Raw genomic sequence first — 17646 nt, forward strand, 5'->3', positions numbered from 1 at the left:
ACTATAATCAACTAGTGTGTTCTGGTATAGTAGTTATTGATGTGTTTGTATTCTTAGTTCTTTACTCTGGTTATATTACTTTTTGTGAATGTAATCTATAGTCTTCTTAGGGTTACTAAGCTAGTTTTTGAATCGTAAATATTTTGGTTAATTATCAAAGTTTACATTTATAAGCCTAATAACAAGCTTTTACAGAAATGTAATCAGCAGCTTTATTTTAATTTTATAGAAGAAAAACTTTAAGATAGTAAGTTTGACATCCATCTCCCTGGAGATAGATAGATAGATAGATAGATAGATAGATATAGATAGATAGATAAATACTTTGAAAAGAATCATACAGGGAGTTAGTAAACAAAAGATTAGAAGTTGAATGTCTTTGAGGGCTTTGAAAATAATCTCTCTTCATTTTTAAAAATATCCGTTTTTTTTCTTTGCTTTCCGTTATATTGTTCATAGTATGAAGTTTTATGTAGTTATTATCAGACTGGTAATTTATAAATTTGTATGTGGCCTCAGGGAAACTTGATTATAGTAAGTATATTAGTTTAACCTAATGATCAAACCATCCAATTCAACCTAATTCAGGAGCCTGTAGAACAAATCTGCAAACAAACAAAAAATTTAAAGTAAGCTAATAAGGAATTGTTTACATAGAATGTTGATAATAAATTGGCTTTCTTTTTATGTAAGTTATATTACTAAATACATTTAAGATATAACTAGAACTCTCACAGTATTTTATTCATTGTGGTAATTATGAAAAATTTGTTACCATGGGAAAAAAAGAGTAAGGTTCCCAATATTAAGAAAACAAATACCAGTGTGTGAACTTAAATTTAGTAAAAATTTTAGCCCTGGCCGGTGTGGCTCAGTTGGTTGGGCATCATCCCACGAAGTGAAAGGTCGATGATCAGTTCCAGGTCAGGGCACATGCCTGGGACACAGGTTTGGTCCCCAGTCGGGGTGTGCAGCCAGTGAACGTTTCCCTCTCGCATGGTGTTTCTCTCCCTCTCTCCCTTCTTTCCCCTCTCTTAAAAAAGGAGAGGAGGGGAGGGGAGGGGAGGGGAGGGGGAAAGAAAACCTTAAAACAATAAAATAAAATAAAAATTTTATACTAGAGAAGATATTAGTACTTTTACTATGTGTGAATGTACATTCAGCACATTTGAAATATTTAGACTTTCCTGGAAATAAGTCTGAAAGCTCACTAATAACATTGTTTAAAAGAAATGTAATTGAGATTAGTTTTCTTTTAACTAGATAATATTGAGAGCTCTAGGTTTTATCAGAGTACTTGCTTTTTAAAGTAACTTTACCATCTGCGCTAAACCTGAATATGTAGGTGCCTTATATCCTCTGTAAAAATAAATGTGAAGACCTAAAACACTGACCTAAATTTTGTTGGGGTTTGCTTATAATTTTTGGGTTTGGTATTTCTCTGCCTGTTGTTATTTTTTTAAAGATTTTATTTATTAATTTTAGAGAGAGGGAAAGGGAGGGAGAAAGAGGAGAGAAACATCAGTGTGTGGTTGCCTGTCACATGGCCCCCACTAGGGACCTGGCTGCAACCCAGGCATGTGCCCTAGATGGGGAATCGAACAGGTGACCCTTTGGTGTGCAGCCCATGCTCAATCCACTGAGCTACACCAGCCAGGGCTGCCTGTTATTTTCTTAAACTATTTTTTCCTATGAGCTGTGTATTTAAAAGTCAAACACTTTTGGACCTTGTGTGAACCTTAGCAGTACCTGGATATGCAGCAGGTGTGGTTTTATGCCGAATTCTTGGGACGTTGATGTTTCCTTTTGTGCAGTCAGCTTTTGGGAACTACCTTCTCGAAAGGTGGCCTGCCAGAAGCTGTTTGGGCTGGAGATGGTGTCAGTGCTATAAACATTGTGTGTCAGAATAAAAAGAGCCAAAAAATAAAGTGCAAAGATTGTTCAAGACTGTGAATGGTAGGTTTGGGGGAGGGAGGAATTAAATCAAAGCCCTGGGGTTAGAAGTGAAACAGCGCTTTACTTTAAAAAACAATCTGACTTTAAAAAATCTTACATTTGCTTGGTCACTGCTTTATGTACTGAAATATGAGAAGACTATGAGGCACACCCAAAATTAGAAAATGAGGCGATCTTGCATCGGGGGGATAATTGGTATTTCTCACTGGTGGGGATTTTTGCTGTTGTACATTATCAGTTCCCAGTTATGTGTCAGTGGCCTCAGTATAATTTTAATGACTTCAATTTTAATATGCTTGCAATTTGTGTTTTGTCGTTTACTACTACACTGTTTAATTCCGTGAAGAACCCATCGAAGGACATCAGCGGGGCACATTGGAGCAGAGCCAGCACACCCAAAAGGAAGGACATCATGGTGTGTAGTCCAGAAAAATGTGCAGTGTCAGTGGTGGGCGTTCACTGTTGACTCTCAGAGTTCTGGGGGCTTGAGTACTAGGTACATTCTCATAGAAATTGACACTTACTGAACTCTGTTCCTACAACCTGTTTGCTATAATTTCCTTTGATTGTTTTTCCAAAATGAAAACCTTCAGACAAGTATCTCAAGTTAAAAAACATTTTTTATAGATTATAATAGCAGATTTGAAAACATTTTAGCTAGAGCTCTTCACATTTTCAGTTTTTCCTTCTTTGTGAATTATCGTTTTTAAACAATATAAATGCCAGCTGTCACTTATAAAGGGGGTTCTTTTTTTTTACCCATTTGTTCTAATAGTAACTGGGGTGTCCAAGTTATGGATTTCCCTACCAGATATATTCAGCAATCACTTTAAATCAGCTGAACTCTGCATTATATTTTGGAAAGAGAAAATTGCAATAGGTTAATTTCAGTTCAGCTTGTTAAATCCTATACCTTTAGAAAATGCCGTTGGTGCTACAGAGAGAATGAGAAGTAAGAGTTGGCTGTTCTCTTCAGTAAACTTACCTGGTTGGGAGGATGGAATAGTTTTTATGCTAGAATGTGTGGCTTAAGTAATAAGGTTTTTGATGCATGTAATAACACTATTACTTGTGTTTTCTATTAGTTTCAAGATAATATAAGAAAAGCATGCAAATGCAGACATTTTGGTCTTTACTACACTATCATTTTCACTGAATTTATACCAGTGGTAAAATTGTATCATTTAGCTTTATATTATTGAAATATTTTTTGCGGGGGGAGGTTCAGTATCTTTTGTAAGTGACCATGTTGTTGGGCATGAAGGGAGGGCCTGGGTTTTGTTTGAACTCTTACTGTAAACTTTTATTAGAACTAGAATTTACAATTTTATCTTTACTGTATTTTAAACTTTTAAAAATTGTAACCTCTACAACAAGAACTATATTATGCACCATGATCCAGTACACACATGCAGATATGTACCTGCGTGTTTGTAAATTACATAAGTGTACAAAATATGTTACCGAAACACATTTCACAAATAATATTTCTTCTTACTGTGCACGATGAACTGTTTTCTGTTTCAATTTTTAAAAGTATGGTTCAACCCATAAATCGATTTCATGACTTACTAATTAGTTGCAGCCTACACTTAGGAAAACATTACTTTAGATCAGGTTTTGAATATTGTTCCCTAAAATCCTAACTGGTTGTAAGAGTTGCAAAAGTAAGGTATATTTGCCAAAGTACCCCAGGAACTTACTAATTGCTTTTATTTTATACATTGCTCTTCTCTGTAAGATTGCTTTAAAAATATAAGCTAGAATGCTTAAAACAAAAAGAATGGTAGGCAACCACAAACCTGAGTGGTTAGTGTTTAATTTAGTTTCTTGGATTTGAAATATGCTACTCATTTTCTTAAAGACTACATGAAATGCAGTTTTCTGATCTTATAAATTTTACATCCTTTGATTTATATTTAATGTCACAATTGTATGTGTACTGTGTACTCCCACACTGTGCACTGACCAACTTTTCAGTTTGGTTCAGCATTTTTAATAGGGGAGGTTCTTGGGGAGGGAAGTTTTTCAGGTGTATGTCGATGAGCAGACCCAAGGGAGTTCCTCCTATTTTGATCCTGCCGTTGTTTTTTGTGAGCTTGATTTTTGTGTGCTCTTGCCTCATTGCCTGTCCATGCAGTGCTTTTGCCTTGTTCAAACTATGGGAAATGATGGTAACAGTTACAATAATAACAAGTAAAATGTCTTTTGACTTCAGAATGCTTAATTCCTGCATTTAATGCCTTCCTTTGGGTGTCTTGTGCCATAGTATACTGATATTGAATAATCTCACCATTACTGCCTATGAACTCTGTATGTGAAAGAGAATATGGAATTTTACATATAGTTTAGTAATAACTTATACTGAAGGGGGGAAGAATAGTCTTTAATTCATATTTAATAGCCTTTGTATTTAATAATTTGGGGTTTTTAAAATAGTGTTGGATAATTGCAAGGTGTTGCTTTTTCTCTCTATATTTCTGATTTTGGAAATAAACCAACTTTCATCTTTTTCTGAAATCCAGTATGATCCCCTGAAGGATAGATCGTCAAGACTTTCATCATTAGTACGTAGTGCATGACTTTTTGTTAAATGTAGTTTTACTTTATAAACACCTGATGGTGCTCATCATGGATTATGACTAACTTTCAGTTTTGCTACGAAGTTTGGGGGGAAGCATTACTAACAAAGCAAAAACGATTGTTTTGCAATTGTGGCATAATTAACATCTGAATAGTTTTTTTCTTTTAGAGTTTTAGGATCAGATAAAAATTATTTGCCTCCCTTTTCAGGACTAAGATTGGTAGTACTCTGTTTTCTTACGATGATGAGCCACCCCGCTGACGTACACTCAGTGCTCTGGCACACAGGTTCCTAGCGGGCTCCATACCCTCCGAACTGTGGCAGCACAGGCTTGGTGTGTGATGTTGGGTGTCACAGGACGGCAGGTGTGAAGTCGTTAAACAGAAAACAGTTAGCAGTGACAAATGACTCCTGAAACATCAGTTATGTCCATTCATTTTTGCCTGATTTGGTTTTTGATGGCATGCCATTTTAGCCGAGGAAGTTAGGTAAGCTCTAGCATGTTGTTCTTGGGTTAATATTATGTCAATAGATTGTCTGAGTTTCTAAATATATAAGACATGTCTTAAAATGTCCAGGGTAATGTACAAAAGGAAAGATGCATATTCAAAACAAGAGAAATTATTGTATAATTATCGATTCAGGATCCCGCTGTGCATGCCAGTAGGTTTGCCTAGAGCAGACTCTTGGTGGGACCCTTCTGGCTGCACTTCCTCATCTCAGGTGAACAGTACCTACCTTCTTGTCTGTCAGTGACCTGGTTGGTACCATAGCTTTATCTCTGCATACACACTTGGCTCTGAACTCCTAGAAGTTGTGTGTTGAGACAATGCTGTTTTCAAAGGACTCGCATATGGTTACTGCCCAATAATGCTGCTGCTATGCAGGACAGCCATACCATCTGGCTCTTTACTCCTGAGCAGCACTTGCTGTGGGACCACTCACTTGGGTTAGGAGTACTCTCTGGGGCAACGTCCTATCACGTTCTTTGTTATCTCAGTCTCGTTTTTGTTGGTCCAAAGAGGGATTCTTGTCACCCATACCTTTATAAAGAAGATAGCAGTACTCAAATGAGGTACGGGGTGAAGGTCCTCACAAATATCCTGCCTGGTTCTGTGTCCTAATTAATTGTTTTTTGTTTTTGAGCTGGCTTGGCACCGAGCTGGATGGCATGGGGTAGGTGAGGGGAGATGCCGCTGTGTAGAGAGGTGGTATATCTTAGCCAGTCAAATGCAGTGAATTGTTTACTGACAGATGGAATTAGATTGCATGTACATTACTCTGTATCTCATATGGACCTTTCTGTGTATCATTTTATTAAATTATTTTTCAAACTTTACTGTGTGATCATTAATCTTCAAATACTTAACTTCAACAATTTCCTTCCAGAATCATTCTTACAGTCACTCTTACGGAGTGAGGACGAGATCTTCCGGTTCTCATAAGGACCTGCTGGTTAGTTCTGCCGTGTCTCTGCCCGCAGTGGGGCGTGCTGCTGCAAAACTCCCCGCTCACCTTCAGGGAACTGAAGCATCATGACTGCTTTGGTGTGCTCCTAAGGCACTATTGAAATTTGGTAGTGTACTGAAACGTGATACATCAGAAGTCTATTTAAAAATAAATTTGTTTTTATTTACAAGATTTAATATCAAGTTAATATATGCTAACCCCAGGGGCTAGAGTTTAAGAAGGTGTCACAAGACGTTCATTAACAATGTGTTTTCATTTATGATCTGTCCTTTGGAATATATCTCAAGAATAAGTTTAGTGAGATTCTTCTCCTTATTTTAGATTTCCTTATTGATTTAGTTGTGGTATAATAGGCAGTACCAAACTCATAAATAGGTTTCATTATGAAAGCTAGTTAATAGCTCAGATTCTGGAAACTTGGCATGAATTTTCTGGTAGAAACAATAAGGCACGTGATGGCAGACATCCCATGCTATCTTGCAGAAAACTCCTTAACTTACAGTATAATTAAATTGTAGAAGTAACTCATGGTGCGCTCCATTCCAGCCACCTTGCTAAACATTTCTGTGAGGGGGGGAATGTGTCCAGAATGCCCACTTTGGGTGCTGGGAGCGCCTCTTTGCTGTTAGGCTGCCACAGCACTGGCAGAGAGGTGTGGTCTCCAGCTCCCGCCCTGACCATTGCTGGGTGGGGAGAGGGTCAGGAGGCCTTGGCCGTTGGAAAGGCGGAGGGAGGAGAGACTATAATGGAGAGGACATTAGTGAGAAGCCCTGGAGGGTAGAGTGTTGGGAGCTTTGGGGAGAGGTGAGTCTTGGTGCCTCCTTGAGGGTGTTGTATAGGAAGGCAGGGCCAGGACGGGCAGGAGAGGGGTGGGGGGGAGTAAGGGTGTCCTTGGTTACACCATTTACCATGGAGAAGGGGTCCTTCAGTGAGGGATCGCCTAAATTTCCTTAACCTTGGGTAAAAAAGATGGCTGGAGAGTTAGAAAGAGAATTTGTTCCCCCTTAAGTTACCACAGTACAACCTTAATTACTGTTTTGTACAGCGTATTGAAAATGAACCACTATAGATATTTTAAACTAAAACAGTGCGCTCTCTCTGGTAATTTAATTTGATCAGTTTATTTTGACAAATAATGGGACTAGGAGAAGGCTGGAAAAAATGACTATTTAATGATATCTGTGACATTGCCAAATGAATTATAAAAGGGGTAATTATACAGTTGTCATGGATTTTTCAAGGGCATTTATAAGTGTGACATGAGACTAGATCACTTACTATTTCCATTTTGCCTGAGGGTTTATTCTCTTGTTTTTAAAGTGAAAATTAGTAAGTGTACTTGCTTTATAGTTAACCCTAAAGTTGTTTCAGAGACGAAGGGGTTTGGCAATGTCAGAGTTTGCCTTTGCATATTGTTAAATTAACAACAGTCACCTTAAGAAATACGGGTTTGGTTTGGTTTTTGCAGAGCGGCCTCTACTTTGACCAGAGGAACTATAGCAGCCTGAGGCATAGCAAACCCAGCTCTGCCTGCTACACTCGGGTTTGTCTCAAGTTTCTTAACTTCATGTGTTTTACCCAACTTTAACCCATTTCTAATCTAGTTTGCATTTTAACTAGTTAAAACTAACCTGTTAATGGCTGCACGTATGATACTAGTTTGAGGTAACTGAATTCACATAGTCTGTGTGAGTATAAATTTAAACAGTGGGAATTATTGAATCACTGTGTTTGTAAATTAAATGAGTATCTTTTTCCCCCAATTTTTTCTAATGAAAACTACTTAACATACAAAAGAAGTTCAGACTTGCATTAACTACCCAGTAACTACCATTTAGATTCTACAATTAACATTTTACTCTGTTTCCTTTATCATGTAGTTATCGGACTCTCTGTCCACTGAACCATAAATTCATGTTTTGTGGTGATGCATTTCAGAATACATTATAGGCATTAGTAAACATCATGTGGATGCCCTTCTAATTAAAGCTTTCATGTGAAAATTTACACTGTGAATGGGTTGAGAAGAATGTAATTATTTGTTCAGTGTTAGAAGCCTTCCTTTTTTCAAGGCATTTGGCATATTATACATTTAAAGCACATTACACATATGGCACACAGTGCATTTAAAACAATTCCGTTGTCAAACCTGCACACAACTTACATACTCTTACTTTCCATGTCTGATTAGGCTTGGTAAAAAAAGAACTGAAAATTGTGTCTTCAAATGACAGCAAGAAAAGGAAGATGTAATTCCTTTTTTTAAAAATGCTGTGCCTGGTAGTGCGTGGATTTATTGTGATCTACCGGCCACAGTAAACTAAGGCACTTCGTCCATGGCTTGTTAGGAAATACAGGTTTTTCTACTCTTTTCCAATGCCTGGAAAAGAGTGTGTACAGTGGTAACTCAGAGCTCAGTTTTCAGGTTCCCCAAGGCCATTTGGAGTGTGTCATGAGCTCACTGAAAATGTCACAGAGCTGCTGGTGACTGAACTGTGGCCGCTGTTTGCCACACTTCCTGTGCTGTGGCCCTCTTCCCCTGGGTCTTCTCAGGGTGCGTCTCCTCTCCTAACATTATTGTTCCAAGACCAGCGGGACTCGTGTACATTCATGGAAAGCTGTTCCCAGTGTTTTTCTTCCTTAACCCTTACAGTTGGTGTTTAAAAAGATTTCTACCAAGTTTTTCTCACAATGTATTACTTACACCTTAACAACTCAAGAGTTGCTAATGAATTATAGAGTATGAAATAAACACGTTTTCTGCTCTCATGATGGTGAGCCCAGTTCATTCACATTCCTCCCCTCGCCTTAATTATTTTGTTCCGTTTGTTTTTCTTTCTTCCAGTCTTCTTCCCTGTGCAGTGACCCTCTGGCGACATCTAAGAGTACCAGGGTTAGTACTTTCTGAGGGGTGCGTTGCCTTCAAAGCTACCAGTTGCTTTTCTTTGGGTTAAATCATGTGCTTTTTTCATAGGCCTCTCTTACTGCAAATTCTGGTCTGCTGAGAAGTGCCAGTCTGGTTTGTATTTTCTGCTTCCAATGTGTATGCTCCTGGTAGGGCCACAGTCGTGGCGCTGATTCTGGCTTAACGACTTTTCCTCCAGAACAGTCAAGGACACATGGCTTTAATGCTATGTGCACTGCAGAATGTGCTGCTTGTGCTTAAAATACAAAATTTTAGGGGAGTAAAAATAAGCATATTTTCTTCACAGTGGTAGATACTGCTGGTTTTGGTAGGCTTTTGCTTAGCATTGATTTCCTGTAGAGGAGGTAGATTTGCATGGGTCCCACTACACTTGCCTACTTTTCTGAGACAGCTGCCCATGCCTGGGATGTCATATTTTTCTTTGGGACAGCTGTGGTCTTGGCCACATTAATACTAGGCTCTAATAAAGCAAGCTGGCTAGAAAGCAGAACAATAGCTCTTTGTAATCTGCGAGTAATGAGTTGGTTGCTTTCAAGCTGTTGTTTATTGTGTTGTGGCCTGTTCTAGTGGATTGGGAACCTGAGGCTTTAAAATTTCATTTTATTGCGACGTTGGGCAAAATGCTTTGTACCTCACTTAACCTTTTCCGCTTTGTTTGCTCTTTTGAGAGAATAAATGTTAGTTCTCTTAGATTCACAACGTCGTGATTAAAGGAAATACCATAACCAATGTGCTTTCTAAATGAAGTGCAGCTTGAAGTTTTAGTGGGACCGATGCGTATGTATGTATGAGTGGTATCACCTCCACAGTCTTCACCTTGGGAGGCTGCGCACTGAAACCATTCTTCAAAACTTCTTGGAACTGAGTACTGCAGAGAAGCTAGGACATTTTAAAAATAACTTGATGCTGAATAGATAAGTGGTATTTCCTTTGTTCTTTAGGTGTCATTGTATGATGGCGGATTATATAACCCTTACGGTTCTCGAACTGTAAGTCTCACTGGGGGAGGTGATGAGGGGGTGATGTGTAGGTGGGCACAGTTTCCTTGCAAAGAAAAGGCTATTTAATCTGACTGTAATTGCTCTACAAACTGTGATCCATCAGCTCGCCAATTGTGATTCTCAGCCAAGCTATGAGAAAGTGCATGCTGGAAACCATGGCTTCAAGTCTGAGGGATATAAGTAGAGAAACCTTTTTCCTTGTTCGTTAGTTCCTCAGGAAGAAGACGTGCTTCTCAGGGCACCACCTCCTCCCCCCTCCTCTCCCTTCTGCAGGGGGCTGGTGGATCTTGAGGGGGAGTGACAGTTACCTTTACCATGGGAGCCAGGAGCTAGTTAGTTAGGTCACTGATATATTCCCTGCAGGACAAGGAACTGATCATTATTATAAAACCTTTCTTCTTGGAAACTTTATAGCCATCTGAATACAGTTATTACTCATCAAGAACAAGTTCAGCCCGAAGCAGTCCTGTGGTGAGCCGTTCGCATGCTTCCTAGAAACCTTTGGTTGTTCGACTAATCTGTACTCACAGGTTTGAACACTGAGGGTGCAGTGTGTTTCACTCTCCTGTGCATGGATTATCGTTTTCCTTCAGCACATAAACTCAAGTACTAATTTGAATCGGTGGTTTCTGTATGAATGCGACTTAACATGTAATTTCTTAAATGAGTCTGCAATCAGTGTCATCAGCACTTTTTAAAATGTATATTTGTTGTTTATGTGGAACTTCTTGTCTCTGCAGTGGTCATAGTTCAGTGTCTGAGTTGGCTGCCCGTGTTTCTTCCTGCCATCTCCGTTTCCTGCCTTGAGTCATTTCCCTTGCTTGCCAGCGCTTTAATCAGTGCGCTGGGAGAAGAAACAAGACCAGTCAACTTTTAAAAACCGTTCCTTAAGAGGCAAAACTGTGATGATTCTAATCAGCTCGTCTTTCTGTATTAAATTTTTTAAAAAAATTTAATTTATAAAAGTAATATTAGCTTAAGGAAAGTTCTAAGGAAAAGTCTCCTGACATTTCCCCTCCATTTCCATTTCTCAATGCAAGGGCTGTGCTTTCATATCCTTACAGAGATCTTTTATGCATGTGTGAGCGAGTGCACTTTATTTGACAGGTATATGGACTCACACATGCTGCACCTCATCTGTTTATTTAAAGTCTCTTTTTGTATTGACACAAAGATTTATTTCATTATTTTTTTGACATTTAAAAAGATTAAAAAAAAAACCATGTTCCTTTTCCACTGAACGCCAGTTAGTTTTATGTCAACGCATTCTTTTAAATGATGATATATTATTCCATTAATGCTCAGACTATACATTTAAAAAATCATTTTCCTAATAGGCATTCAGGCTGTCAGATTTTTGCTGCTACAGACACTGGTATTATGAACGTTCTGACAGAGGCATATTTTTGTGTACTTCTGTGAGTAGCTCCGTAGGGTAAATTGCTAGTCACGAAGTGGGGGAGGTCAAGGAGTATATACATTTAAATTAGGATGTACACTGCTATATTTCCCAGCAAAAGGACTGTACTAATTTATAATTCCAGTAGCAAATTATGACTTTAGGAGCTACCTTGTTGTTCTTGACAATGTCAAAATTGGAGAAATGATTAAAGCAGTTACTCAGTGGCCAACACAGATTACTTCGGTGAGCGGATAGGTGAGCCCCACGGGCCTTCTCTTACATACATGTTTGGCTCAGTCCTCCTGCCCTTTGCAAGTGCGCTTCTCAGGAATTCCAACTCCTGCACTCACAGAAAATTACTCAGGATGTTTAAGGAGACAAAAGCTTTTTCACGTAAGAAGGAAGTGTAGTTTTAACCCAACCTCTAATAAAATTCCCCTTGGCAGTTCTTGGGCCCGGTAGCATTTTTAATGTCCCAAGTGTGGTGGCCTCTTGTAAACAGAATTGTTCTGATAGTTTCCAGTCAAGTGTAGACTCTTGTCCCTGTGCTGACTAGATGCCGTTTCATTTGCAAATTGGGTTCAGAGTTATTGTTTTAGGTCTTAGCGATACCAGAATGGTTTCTTAGTGATGTCAGAATGGAGATACCCTGCGCAGACTGAAGGTGAGTCTTGTGCTGCTGGTGCGACAGGAAGGAAACTGTGGGGTGAGGATGGGAGTGTCTCCACCAGTTGCGTAGGAACCAATAAAGGAAAGTAAGAACTGTCATTTCAGTGTAATACTGGTAGGAAAGTCTGTCTTTGACTTACATTACTTCACTTTAAAATATTTTCTAAAACATTAAATATATTTATTGATCTTCAGTGGGATCACAAAGGGCCTAGAGGTTTAAAAAGCATGAAAGCTGGTTTTCGCTGGTTTACATGTTCCCACACCCCTTCCTTTTCTTTAACTTAAATAAAATATAAAGTACTATTTTATTTTTTGTCCTTTTTGGAAATATCTTTTGATTTTTAATGATGTTCACTGTGGCTTGAAACACCTTCCTAGTTAAGGGGGCACAACAGGTGGTGCCGGTTACGGTGCTCACACGGAGTGTTTGCATGCCTCCCGAAACGTCCCTGAGGCCCTCACGGGTGCGTAAGACCTGTGCTGAAATTGCCCCTTTTTCATTATCTGCTTCTGATGTCTATAGCTGATTGACGATGACGCCGCAAGCATTGCGTCTTCTGGTCGTTCCAGTCGTGGACGAAGGGAGAGCGTGGTGAGCATGGTTTGCATGCAGACACATACAATAAGTTTTAAAATTGCAACATTGTGGGATCACATGAAATGTATGGGAAAGTGAAATTTGCATTTGACAGAATGAGCACACTAAACTTTCTTCAAGTTTAGCTTATATGAATAATCTGCTTTCAAAAATGTGTTTCCGACAGTACATATTCTCTGTGGACTATGTAAGCTTTCATTAGTAACCGGCCTCTTCACACCTCTTATGTCTAGTCATTGTGTATTTGAAAGATTTTCACTTTTTATTCTTTGTTTCTGTTTTATGCACATTTATGTGCATAGTTGCCATCAGTGGCTTTCTTTGCTGTATATTTAATTTTAACCATTGTTTATATATCTTTTAAGACATGAACTTTTTAAGAGCTTCTGATGGCAAAATTTAAAAATTCTGGTCTTAGAATTCAGCTAGAGCACTAATTATAGAGGCCACAAATAGCTATATTAAAATACAAATTGTGTAATTTCAGGTTATTCTTTTAATGAAGCTGAATATTTTACAGAGCTGATGACATTTTTGCTTTATTTAAGAATTTATTGGAAAAGTACATTGCTGAGGATGATGTGTCAGCTTAGAGCTAGAAAAAAGCAAAACAACTAAGAGGCTATAATTATAATTCCTTTAAGAAAAATAGAAGACCATTTAATATGAGTCATGTTTTGTGAAAGATCGTAAACTCAAGGTTTCATAGAAAAGGGAGTACCAAGTGTTTGTGAAATGTGTTGACAAAAATCCAGTGATCTAATTAGAGGCAGTTGTCCATTGGCAAGTCAATTAATGCTCATACTCAAAGCTGAAGGAGAAAGAAAAAGCCAGAATATTTCAAAGCCCCTTAGAAAGTGATGTATTAGAAATGCAAGCACTTCATTTTTATTTTTATTTTTTAATAATTTTTAAAATAATATTTTAATTAAAAAATTTTATTATAGTGTGCATGCAATATTATATTAGTTTCAACTGTATAACAGTCATTAGACATTTATAGCATTTATGAAGGCATCACCGTGATAGTCTTTTACCCATTTGACACTCTACATAATTATTACAATATTATTAACTATATTTCCTAGCTGTACTTTATATCCCCATGACTATTTTCATAACTGCCATTTTGTACTCCTTTTTAAAAAATTGTATTTATTGATTTTAGAGAGAGAAGAAGGGAGAGAAAAACATCAATTTGTTGTTTCACTTAGTTATGCATTTATTTGTTGATTCTTATATGTGCCCTGACTGGGGATTGAAACCACAACCTTGGTGTATTGGGACAATGCTCTAACCAACTGAGCTGCCTGACCAGGCCAGTTTGTACTTCTTAATTGAAAGGCAGGGGCTTTAAAATGATCGTGCTTGGCCTTGAACCACATTTACAACTTATTTATGTGTTAATGGCAATTTCTTTATTTTTACAATGGATGTTAATAGCTATCTTTGTAGGTAGACTTAATATATGGATTAAATGAATTACTATATAGAAAATAACTATTAAAATTCTGAGACAGTAGGTACAAATAAAATATTAGGTATGTGTAAATTTAAGTTGTATAATTGTTACTATGAATAAAAATACTATTGCTTGATTGTATTAGCCCTTAGCAAAACTTTGTAGTTGTCAGCCTTCTTGGTCTCTGTGGATGGGCTTCCATATGTTCTTTCTGGAAGGGAAGAGTTTTTGAGCATGGTAATCAGACAGAGCTGAGGTAAGGAATAGCTGATGAGTGAGGTAAACAATACTATTTATTAATGCAACAGATGTTTATAAAGAACCTAGTATATGTAAGGCACTGTGTTAAGTACTGGGAATAATGTGGTAGGCCAGACCATATTTCGGACTTCGTGGAGCTAATATCCTAGTGAAAAAGAAATAGAAAATACACCAGTAAAGAAAGGAACAAAAAGAAAGTAACTCTGGGGCTGTGATGAGAACAAGCAGGCGATAAGATCGGCAAAAGTGGAGGATGTGTGTGTCTGTGTCCCAACTTTGGGTAGGGTGGTCAGAGAAGGGTTTTCTGAGCGAAGAGACCTTTGAGCAGAGACTTGAAATGCGAGGAGCCAGCTGCCTGGAGAGCTTTCTAGGCCGGTGCCAGAGTCCAGGGTGGGAAATGACCGGGTGTGTGGGGGGAACCAGGAGGCCTGTGCACGTCTCATTATTCTGCTCTGCCGTCCCTGGTCTTGAGGGTGAAAAAGAGGGAACTGAGGAAATTGGGGAAATGGTGCAGTAGATACCCTTGAAGTGATTCTGCCTTCAGTATGTATGTGCTTCACAGAGGTCCCACAGTTATATTTGAATTATAAATGTGTGCGCTCCAGGAGAGGCTTTAAGTGGATACTGTTCTGGAATCCCTCCTGGTGAGGGCGATGCTCACCTCCAAACCGGGAGCGCTCCCGGCCCAGGCGGCAGGGGTTCTGCGTAGGACTCTCGCCGAGATGGATAGAAGCTGATTTGTGGGAGCTGGGGTTTCATTTAGGAAGCAATGTGCGTTTCTCTTTTACTTTTTTGAGTAGCTTAATTGCAGTAGTTTCCTCATTTCATTTTATCATACCTTATCCCACCAAAAAACCTTCCCCTCCTATATGCTAATGTTTCTATTCTTTTCTTCTGTCTTAATTTCTAAAGCATCTCTTTTTTCTAACCGAAAGGTTTCTGCGGCGGATTATTTCAGTCGCTCCAACCGCAGGGGCAGCGTTGTCTCTGAGGTGGATGACGTCAGCGTCCCAGAGCTGGCCGGCGTGAGTGCGTTGCATGGGGTGGTTCTGTTGTCTCAGGCGTGTGACTAATGGCTGATACGTCATCTGTTTTAAAATTAGAAACTTAATTTACTGCCTAGGAAATAGTTATTTGAATATACTAGCATGAAATATACTTATTTGTTTTGTTTCGGAATGCATATAATGATATGTTCTGATTTTTAAAAAACTTTTCCATGGAAAAATTTCCCCCACAGAATCCATCAGCAGCTACAAAAGTTATCAGTGTTGTACCAATTTTGTTTCATCTATTTCTTCCCCTTGCTGTTTTTTCTCCTAAATTATATTAAAGCAAATTCCATACATCATGTCATTTCCCAATAAATATTTCAGTATATCTCTCTACTAAACTTTTGAGAATTTTTGCACACTCACTGTTCCATTATCTTACCTAATGAAATTAAAAATTATTCCTTCAAACCATCTATGACCTAGGCCATATTTAGATATTCCTGATCAGCCTTAAAATTTTTCTTCCCTTTTTGTTTTTGTGAATCTGTAAAGTTCTAAGTGGACTCTGGAGTTGAACAATAAAATATACTACTTAGTAAAGTGTCACTACTTTATAGTAACTGGGGAGAATGTGAATAGATCTTAAACATTGGGATCATGACATTGCTTTGAAGAAATGCCTGCCCAGTGCTTTCACATTCATCATGGACCAAACGTAGTAAAGACTGTCCAGTGTATAATACCTTAAGGCATTTGTCCTAATGAAGGAACCGCCCCAGCAGGTCTCCACTTGGCAGATTTGTCTAGCAGCCTTCTTTTCTGTGACAGCTCCTCTAAGTTCCTGGCATTAGTGCTGTTCTGCCCTTGGAGCCAACACTGTCCTGGTTATCAGGCACTTTCAGGCAGAGGAGAGGCAGTGCTTCTTGGGGAAGTTAGATGGTCTTTCAATGGAGAGAGAATTATTTATGTTTAGCATATCACTGATTGTATTTAATAACTACTTCTGAATGACTTTAATCTCAAAAGTAATTTTAAGTGTGGTCCATAAGTATTCTCATTGTTGGCTCTCAAACCTGGCCATGTAATGGTCCTGTCTCAGCCCGGGCCAGAGGAAGGAATCCCAGCACATGGAGTTAGAAGAGGGTCCCAAGTCTTTCTCCTGAAATACTGTCTCTTTTATAATTTGCTTAGTACCCTGTCTTTTCATAAACAGTTACATTTAATTTATTGTGTTTACTTTTTCTCTTAAAATCTTTGAATTCTACTATCCTCTAATTTGTGATGTTTGAATTAGTGGTTATGTAGTCCTTATGTGTATTTCTTGGTAATTAATTTTAGTAACTATACAGAAGTGAAAAGGTTGACAATTAAAAAAAAGTCTTCCCCTGTTTCTACTAATTAAATATAACTTCTCTTTTCCCAGTTATTATATTACATTTTAAAATTAAAATTATACACATTTAAGGTGTATAATGTGATGATTTGATATACAGACACACAATATACATAGCCTATATGTATAGCAAATCATCGTGCTGTACGCCCACTCATATAAGCAAAAGATCCTCTAAGCAGATTGGCAAATCCGGTCAGCCCTTTGTTATTTTATAACTCATTAGTCAGTGACAGATTTTATGTATTTTGTCCATCACCACAACTAAAATGCTGTTTCCATTCAAAAAAGTTTATTTTGGTTTTTATATTTTTAAATAGTTATCTAAGAACCCTGTACCATGTGGGGCAAGAGTAGGTTTATAGTTGTGAGTACACAAACCATAGTCTATTTTTGTATTATCATCTATTCATTATTGTATTATGTATCCATATAAACTACTGAAAACCTACTTTTTCCTCACTCTGTGTAATATCCTTAATTTTACGTCTTGGCAAAGCCTGAAATTTTTTCTGGTCCCCTCTCTAGATAAAAAAAATGTTTTCTAATATTTTTTAAAGGTATCCTATAGTTTAGTTTATTGCAGACAAATAAAAAGTGGGCTTGATGTTGGTAAGCTCTGGTCCCCCACCCTCCATTGCACATACACTTTTTCAAAAGATAAGCTGGAAATCTGCACTTTTATGTAAAATATTCTGATTTTTTGAAGTGCTGGCCATAAGTTCAAAATTTAAAAGATTCTTTCTGGCTTCTCTGTTGTGGGTCAAATATGTATATAGTCAGCTAATTTATAACTCCGAAGCCAAGAGGTGCTGGAAAGGGGTGCCAGACCCTGATTTATACAGTATTTCTGGTCATTCTAGCCTCTTCTACATTTTTTCCTTTCTGTTCTGTAGGTCAGACTAGGTTAAAGGAAAAGACTATAA

The 17646-nt window shown here is 38.0% G+C and overlaps 1 protein-coding gene across 16 annotated transcripts in view; it reads left to right on the forward strand.

The window, feature by feature from the left end:
• The window catches only part of LRRFIP2 (LRR binding FLII interacting protein 2), a 105211-nt gene that overhangs the window by 49684 nt on the left and 37881 nt on the right, over positions 1-17646 (forward strand). For 5 of the 16 annotated variants that reach the window (XM_036030515.1, XM_036030520.1, XM_036030517.1 and 2 more), the window contains 10 exons: positions 2303-2371; positions 4482-4523; positions 5930-5995; positions 7479-7553; positions 8856-8903; positions 8985-9029; positions 9878-9925; positions 10352-10408; positions 12535-12603; positions 15268-15357. The exons of 9 other annotated variants lie outside the window; for them this stretch is intronic. In XM_036030515.1, the coding sequence (XP_035886408.1) occupies positions 2303-2371; positions 4482-4523; positions 5930-5995; positions 7479-7553; positions 8856-8903; positions 8985-9029; positions 9878-9925; positions 10352-10408; positions 12535-12603; positions 15268-15357 (609 nt within the window). The remainder of the gene's footprint in view (positions 1-2302; positions 2372-4481; positions 4524-5929; positions 5996-7478; positions 7554-8855; positions 8904-8984; positions 9030-9877; positions 9926-10351; positions 10409-12534; positions 12604-15267; positions 15358-17646) is intronic. 2 more of the 16 variants (XM_036030516.1, XM_036030519.1) reach the window with 2 other exon arrangements.

This window comes from Phyllostomus discolor, chromosome 7, assembly GCF_004126475.2.
Source record: "Phyllostomus discolor isolate MPI-MPIP mPhyDis1 chromosome 7, mPhyDis1.pri.v3, whole genome shotgun sequence".
Taxonomy (NCBI): domain Eukaryota; kingdom Metazoa; phylum Chordata; class Mammalia; order Chiroptera; family Phyllostomidae; genus Phyllostomus; species Phyllostomus discolor.